An 8,682-nucleotide genomic window follows, 5' to 3' on the forward strand; every position below is an offset into this window, starting at 1 on the left:
TGGCGGTTCAAACCCACAAGCCACTCCTCAGAAGGAAGGTTGGGCAATCTACTTCTGTAGTGATACTGCCTTGGAAACCCAAGGAGGGGTTGCTATGCGTCTGGTCTGACTTGACAGCACATAACAACAACCTATCAATAAGGCAGCATAATGCCGAAGGCACGTAACTGCTAACCAGAAGGCTGGCGGTTCAAACCCACCAGCCACTCCTCAGAAGGAAGATGGGACAATCTACTTCCATAGTGATACTGCCTCAGAAACCCAAAGAGGTATCGCTATGAGTCGGGTCCAACTTGACGGCACATAACAATAACAACAACATCAATAAGGTACTAACAAGGTACTAAGGTCTAGCTCAAGCCCTATTTCTCAATAAAGCCTTCTCTGATACCCAAACCTAATGTTGTTATTACTACCTACTCTGAATTCTTTATTGAAATTATTATCCATAATTAATGTATCCCCTAAATAGCCACCATTACTTAATTGATTAATTAGATACAGCCATAGACTAGAATGACTATACAGTTGTAAAACAGAAAGCCATAGATTCACATACGCAACTGTGGGATAATCTAGAATACACGTTTGTTTGTTTTTTTAAAAAAAGCAAGATGTGTATAGTATGTTCTCATTTGTAATTGTTTTTTAAAAGAACAAACAGTATACCTGGAAAGATGCATAAAAAACTGTTAGGTGATAGCCTTTGTGGAACGTGACTGGAGGTGTGTGGTGGGAAGGTGATCAACTCTTTCTTGCATGCCGTTTCTCAACATTTGCATTTTTTAAATCATTTCAATGTAATACATGTTTCAAAATAAAACAAAACTGATTGTTAATGATATACTGTCTCTTGGCAACTCTTCAACTGTCATCCTGAAGCGATATTTAAATTTTACCTTATTAGTTTATATCCCACTAGAATCTCAGATATCTTATTATATATCCCCTGCAGCATCTAAACCTGGTCCTTATATATAAACACTTTCTTCAAAAGCACAGAATTCCTACTGTATCAAAAAGTCAAATCTCTATTTTAATTAGGACAATTAAATGTGCTGAATTTGCTACCTTCTTTACCTAGTAAAACTGAATTGTTTTAATAATTGTGTAAGTAATCACCTGTAATTTCTGTGAAGGAAATAGAAATTTTCTTTACTGTTCATGTTCTGTGTGAATTATATTTAAGTATGGATGAAGATCATTTATCTCAACATTTTCCAGATTAACTATGCTTCAGAGTTTAGACATCTAAATATGAAAAAAAGCACAATGACTTTCAGGGATTGAATTTTGTCCCCCAAAATACTCTGACTCATTGTCAACTTGGCTAGGCCATGTTTTAGTATGATGTAATTATTTTCGATTTTGTGATCTGATGTAATTATCCTATGTGTTGCAAATCCTAATGAGGCAGGATTAGAGGCAGTCATGTAAATGAGGCAGGAATACAATGTACAGGATTAGGTTTTATCTTGAGTCAATCTCTTTTGAGATATAAAGGAGGTTGAACAAGCAAACTGAGATGGAGAGATTTGACTACTACCAAGAAAAAAGAGCTGGGAGTGCAATGTGTCCTCTGGACCTGGGGTCTCTGAGCTGAGAACTTCCTAGACCCAGAGGGGAAGACTGATGCCAAGACATAATGTAGATCTCCAAGGAACACTGAGCCCACAGATGTTGAAAGCAGACAAGGACCCTCCTCCAGAACCCACAGAGAGGGAAAGTCTTCCCTTATAGCAGCGCTCTGAATTTGGACTTCTAGCCTCCAAAACTGTGAAAAATGAATTCCTTTTGGTTAAAGCCGTCCACTTGTGGCATTTCTGTTATAGCAGCAGCACTAGGTAACGAAAACAATGACTAAAAATACAATCTTCTAAATACATTTTTTTTCTCCAGTAGGTATTTTGGCAAAGGGATAAATTTCATAGTGCAGGACTATCCAGATCACTTCAGAAAATTCAGCATCCCTGGCCCATGGGCACTAAATGCCAGTATCACATTCCAACTCACTGCAACTATCAATGAACTGATCCCATATATTTCCAAATGCCTCTGAAGAGAGGGAAAAAGTATTTTTCCCAGCAGCACTGCTTATATGAATTAAGAATGAAATAAACAGCTTCCCCTCACAATTGCAATTCAAACCTTTAAAAGTTTTCAGCCACCAGCAAATAACAAACAAAAATCATTGCTTTCAAGATGGTTCTGACTCATAGCAACCCTATAGGACAGAGTAGAACTGCTCCATAGGGTTTCCAAGACTGTAATCTCTCCAAGGCTTACAGGGGAGCTCTGGTAGCATAGTGCCTAAAGCATCTGACTGCTAACCAGAAGGCTGGCAGTTCAAACCCACCAGCCACTCCTTGGAAAGAAGACTGGACAATCTACTTCCATAGAGATTCTGCCTCGGAAACCCAAAATTGATTCGATGGCAGTGACTTTCGTTTTTTGGAAACTTCATAGAACTAGACTGCCACAATCTCTCTACAGAGCAGTTGGTGGTGGATTTGAACCACCAACCTTTTGGTTACCAGCCAGGTATTTATTTAACCACCAGGGCAACAGTCACAAACCATCCATTATCAGCCAGTCATCTGACCTAGTATATAATGCTGTCAGCAAACATCCTGCCCCCCCAAGAAATCACTCTTCAGCTATTACAATGGATTAATTTTTAAAATGAGTATTATTTTTAAATACTTTTAAAATAATTCCTCTATGGGGATGCTTCTGTGCTTAAACTCTCAAATAAACTTCCACTGTGTTATACTCACACCAGAGCTCAAAAGATGTTCATATCACATCACAGTTCACAACAAATCACAGTTTACGACAAATATTTGCTATTTTCCTCCAGAGTCTGCAGGGTAAAGCCAGGGACCGTGCATCATGATTGCCTGGCTCACAGTAGGTAGTCAATAAAAATGCTGAATGAGTGAATACTAGCTCAGTATAATCCAATAACTAGTCTAAGAAGTTCTAACTGTAGCCAATGTTTATATATAGTGATGATTTTGAAACAAATGGATGTAAGAAATTATTTCTGGTTGCCCTATATTCTAAGTTGATTTTTCAAAATTAATGGTAAAAGGTGGTCACATTACCCACCTTTGGAAGGGTAACTTTTTTTTGAACTTCTTTTTTTTTTAAGCTAACTTTTTAAAGGTATTTAAGAGTTATGATAGGCACTTTCATTTTTCCATCTTCTACTTCCTTCCCCTTCTGTCCTCCCACTTAAGCTTGAAGCAAATGCTCATCTAAATAAGCAAAAATAGGACAAGTTTCCAAGGAGCAACCTAATATAAAGCATAAAACAGTACTGTTAACAATAAGCAAAACTTGTTTAATGTCTTTTAAGTCGTCTTCTAAGAACTCAATAAATCTGTTACTATCCTACCTAATTCAAAAAGAAAGAAAATCTGTAAACTAGGGATTGTAAGCAACTTCTACTTCTGTGGATCCAACTACATTCTCCAAAGGTTCACCTTTCAATGATGTAAAATTTCAGAATGTTATTTTCTTATACATGTAACAATTGAGGATTACACAAGCGCCTGAGTGCTTTATCATCAACACTGATAGTGAACAGAATATTTAAACTCTGAAGCTCACTAATCCTGACAAACATTTATCTATCATTACTTTCTTAGTTACTCTTGTGATGTGCCATCAAGTCAGACCTGACTCATAGTGACCTCTCCTTGGGTTTCTGAGGTGGTATCACTACAGAAGTAGATTGCCCAACCTGCTTTCCGAGGAGTGGCTGGTGGGTTTGAACTGCCAGCCTTCTGGTTAGCAGTCAAGTGCCTTAGGCACTATGCCACCAGAGCTCCTCCCTAGTTATTCTCAGCACATGATTATCTAAGTTTTACAAGAAAAATTTAGATAAAAAAATTTAGTAATAACCTCAAGATTAGAAGTCAATACATATCATCTAGCTCCTGTAATTCTACCATTGTATTTATATTGCTCCAATAAACTCGGTAAATGTTAACCACTGCTTTGTTTAACCTCCTATTACAGTGCTAGTTAATAGCAGCTAGGATACAATTTTAAGGAAACAGTTGTTTCAAGTTACCCTCCATTTGACAGAATTATTCAAATAGGATACTTATTGTTTGAAACAATCTAGAAAATGTTCTAGAAGGAATCCTCACCATATATACTACCCTACTTATTAAATAATGGAGATCAGTTTTAAATGCATTTAAATCATTATACATTGAAGTAAATGAAATATTTTACTGTATTTGAAATCCATAAACCTAGCATATTCATTACTGTTTGATGTTTGGTGTAAGTGGAAAAAGACTAATCATAATCATTTAACACTAATAATAGAGGAAATCATTTTCATACAGATTAAAAAAAAATACTAAGTGATAACTTTAGAAATGACACATACCCTCAAAAAAATTGCAGCATGAGAATCCTTTTTCCCAGAATTATTAATCCTTATAAATAATGCTAAGAGTATTTACAGTAATTAGTTGTAAACATATCAATGAACACTATTAGGTGAAAAATGTCTTTCAAGCAAAACTAGACTTAAGTAACTTTTTACTATGAAAAAGCTGACTTATAAATCAAAGACTACCTGTCCTGGACATCTTACTGAAATGATTTTTTACCGGAGGTTAATATGTAAAAGACCAAATAAGAAGGAGCAAGCAGTGTCACTGCAATGAATTTAATGAATTTCAACAATTCTTTAAAACTAGTATTTAAAGGAATGATAGAATCTTTGATTTTGCCACAGAATAAGGTAATTAAGTGAGTAAGTTTCACATTGCATATAGTCCTAGATAAATCATAGTTGATCCCAGTTTATATATATATATATATATATATATATATATATATATATAAATAAAATACCCAATCACCAAATAATTCGTGGCACTGAAGTGCATAAAAACAAGAGAGATTTTTTTTTTTTCGTACGGGATCAAGCATCCCGTTTTATAAAGAAAGATTTCAGAAACTGGAGGTAAAAAATAACCGAAAATGAAATCTAGTCTGAAATGTTAAAATGTTCCATCAATGTCCAACCCGAAGTTCAAAATTTCTCAAAAACAAATTCTCTATAATAATACATTCACAAGTTAAGTCCCAATAGGACCTGTAAAAGGTGTGACTTTTTTTCTTTCTCTTCACATTAAGAAAACAAACTAAAATCTTCACTATAGCCAGCAGTTCATCTTAGAATTTCAAATATAACTGGAAGGTTTGAAATTAAGTCCAAATGTTAACCCAAGCTCTCCTGATTTCTATCAAATCCTTCCCTATCCAGGTTAGAAAGCAGTTACTGGAAAGCAGTGTCCTTGGGTATAAAAAGGAAAGAAAAGTCTGAAACTGACCAGAGCAAAGGTCAACACAAACCTTAGTCCTCTCTCCAGCTTCACCAGGAGGCCAAAGAAATCCGAGTGGGGAGAGGGATGAGGAAATCGTACTCCTCAAACGATAAAAGGAAATAAGCAGCAGACACAGGATAAACCACTCCAAAGGAACATTCGATCCTAGGATACATGGAAAGGAACAGCTCCTCTCCACCTCGGAGAGCAACCTTTACCAAAGGAACTGTGTCAAGAAAGCAAAGGCAAGCGAAGACAAACTCCCCCCCCTTCCCACACCGTCTCGCCCAGCTAGAAGGGGTCGGCGGGGACTGCTCCTCCGAACATCAACAAAGGCCCCTTCAGTCCTAAGGCGAAACTCGAAAAACAAAGGCCCAGAGACAGCGAGAACAGGGCCAGGGGCGGGACAGATGAAAGCTAGGGGGAAGCAAAGGAATCAACTCATTGGGGGCGGAGGCCCATTAGAGTGGGAAACAGGCGCAGAGGCGGGGGCGCGGTAATCCCCTGTGCACAATAAGAAGAGGAGGAGGAAGCGGACCTAGCCTCCATTCCCCACCTTACCCTCTCCCTGCAACCGCGAGCTCCGATGCTCGCCGCCTACATCTCCTCAGCCGTGGGGACCGCGCAGTTCCGAGTTCAGGGAAGGAGAGGGGAGGGGGTATTTTCCGCCCTGACCACAACTCCCTTCCCCCAGCCAACAGCCAGCGACAACAACCACCACAACAGTAGCCACACAAAGGCGCCTTCCTCGTACTCTCCGCTCCATCCTGGCGACCGCGCCGAAGATGGCAAGGCAGCGACGACCACCGCTCTACCGCCTGGCGCCCGCTCGCCTCTTCCCTCTCCAGCCTGGGAAAGGGGGAGGGGACCCCGAGGCGCCCTCACCTGGCACAGCTGCTGACAGTAGTCCGTGGCCGCTTCCACGGCCGGTACCCGGCTCTCCCGCAGCTGTCGCTCCAGCTCCTGGAGCCGCTCGCCCAGGCGCTGCAGCTCCGCGACGCAGCCGCCTCCACCGCGGCTCAACCTCTCCTGCTCGGCCTCTTCGTCCGCCATCTTCACACCCCGCTCCGTCGCGTACGCACCTGGGTCACGTGATAACACAATGCCACGTTCGGAGAGGTCACGTGCCGGGCGCGCTCTCACGCCGCCGAGCACGTACAAAGGGCCCGGTGGGGAGGATGGGGGCGGGGAGAGTGGGGCGAGGGAGCTCGACGGAGGTGACGGGAAGGCGAAAGGAGAAGGGCGGGGTTGGGGCTGTGCAGAGAACCGTGGTTTACTTACCCGCAGCGGGAAGTGGGCAGCCTTGGCCGAAAGGGGCGGGCCGCTGAAGCCCTGCTCTCGGTCACGTGGACGCCCCAACAGGGAAAATCCTAGGGAAGGGCTGCCCTCTCCAGCGTTCGCAGCCCGGCGCGGCTGTCCTCTTCTCTTGAGGTCTTCTACGGACGTAGGCCTCATTCCCCCAAAAGGACTGGAGAGGGACAGTTCCGGATGGGTTGGGACAATGATGCATTTGCCGTTGGCCTTGAGGCAGGCTAGAGGCGGGGGGAGAAGGAGCAGAGAAAAGCCACCCATGGATCACAATCGTGAGAGCCAAAGCGGGACTATGAACTGTCAAAATTGCCTCTGACTTCTCACCGGGCGGGGGAGGAGGCATCTAGTGCGTGAGGTACGAGATCTCCAGTTAGACTCGCCTCTTCAGCCCCAAGAACGCCTCTCCCTTTGGGAACACAATCTCTAGCGGGTGGAGGCAACAAAGAGAAACAACAATTAGGTCAGAGCAGAATAAGGTTCAAATCCTCAGTCTGGAGACCGGAGCAAACTGTGCTTAGGAAATGCGTTGTTGTTGTTGTTGTTATGTGCCGTCAAGTTGGCCCCGACTCATAGCGACCCCTCCTTGGGTTTCCGAGGCAGTATCACTACGGAAGTAGGATTGCCCAACCTTCCTTCCGAGGAGTGGAAATGTGTAGTGTAAGAGAATTCAAACACACTGTAAAATTGTGAGCGTTGTAACCAAATAATTTTTAAACAACGAAACCGTTTCTAGCATAACGCTAGCCAATTAATCTGTTTCTCTGTGATTTAAGACTTTTGTACATACTACAGAAGTCACCACTGAAAACAGTATATATCTATATGAAAGCTCTTGAAAAGAAAGTAGGTCAAGGAAAGAAAAAAAAAAGCCAGCAATAAGTACACTCCATGAAAAATCACAACGGAGGAGATGAAATGAATGCTAAAATAAAATAACGAGGTTACACAGTTTTATTACAAATATCAAAGCATTTTCTTGTAGTGCTGCAAATGGAGATGGCATTCTGAACCATATTTTATTTAGAACCCAGAAGGAATACTTGCACAAAAAGTTAAAAATCTAAGAGTTTAACCATAATGTTCAGAATAAAACTAGTATTTTGCTAGTAGTAGATAATAAGAGAACAAGGCTTATCTTGATTGAAGTGTCTGCAGAAATTCAGAAACAATGATATTGTTACACCACCATCTTTTCACAACCATTTCAGGTGAGGTATATTTATCTAATACATCTAAAATGAAAAAATTTTCGTTGTGTACAGCATCCTCCTTAACAAATCTCTAGTATTAATAGAAAATGTTCTAGTTCGTTGTATAGAATGAATACTTTGTAATGTATCAGTGATAGTAATGTTTTGAAAGTGCCATTATGTAAGTTGAATGGGCCACAACTGAACTCCTTATGAAAAACAGTATCAGCTAAAACATTAGTACAACACACATGTACTAATGGTACATATTAACAATGCAGGGTTTTCAAGTCCTTGCAGAAGACTCTGGAGTACATTCAAAGGTTAAGGAAAGAGAATACAATGAGAGCTGAAAGATCAGGAATTAATGTAGGAGCTCTGGTAGCATAGTGGCTAAAGCATTTGACTGCTAACCAGAAGGCTGGAGGTTCAAACCCACCAGCCACTCCTCAGAAGGAAGGTTGGGCAATCCTACTTCTGTAGTGATACTCAACGGCACACAACAACAAATGAATTTTAATATTTGCAGTTCACCTTCCCAAGTGAAGTATTTTAGATCTCTCCAAATTATTTTATTTTCGGATGTTGTTGTTGTTATGTGCCGTTAATACAAGATTAGCCAAATGTACCAGTTAAGTAAAAGACAGATAAAGTATCAAAGATTAGCAAAGTATGTTTCACTTCGAGTATAAGTGACTTACACTACACTTGATCTATAGAAAGAAAGAATAAAAGGAAAAGTAGAAATTTAACCAAACATTGATTGTAAAAACAGCCCAAGGATGTAGGTCATCCCCACTTCCTGCTCGTGATAACCCTAAAAC

General features: G+C 40.7%; 1 protein-coding gene across 1 annotated transcript in view; it reads right to left on the reverse strand.

Moving 5' to 3' along the window:
- Positions 1 to 6,410, reverse strand: part of ZNF292 (zinc finger protein 292) — a 137,836-nt gene extending 131,426 nt beyond the window's left edge. Inside the window, exon 1 of the mRNA XM_007951030.2 lies at positions 6,243 to 6,410. Within this exon, the coding sequence (XP_007949221.1) occupies positions 6,243 to 6,410 (168 nt within the window). The remainder of the gene's footprint in view (positions 1 to 6,242) is intronic.
- Positions 6,411 to 8,682: the final 2,272 nt, after the last annotated feature.

Source organism: Orycteropus afer, unplaced genomic scaffold (genome assembly GCF_000298275.1).
Source record: "Orycteropus afer afer isolate SDZICR_OR568_19922 unplaced genomic scaffold, OryAfe1.0 scaffold00011, whole genome shotgun sequence".
Taxonomy (NCBI): Eukaryota; Metazoa; Chordata; class Mammalia; order Tubulidentata; family Orycteropodidae; genus Orycteropus; species Orycteropus afer.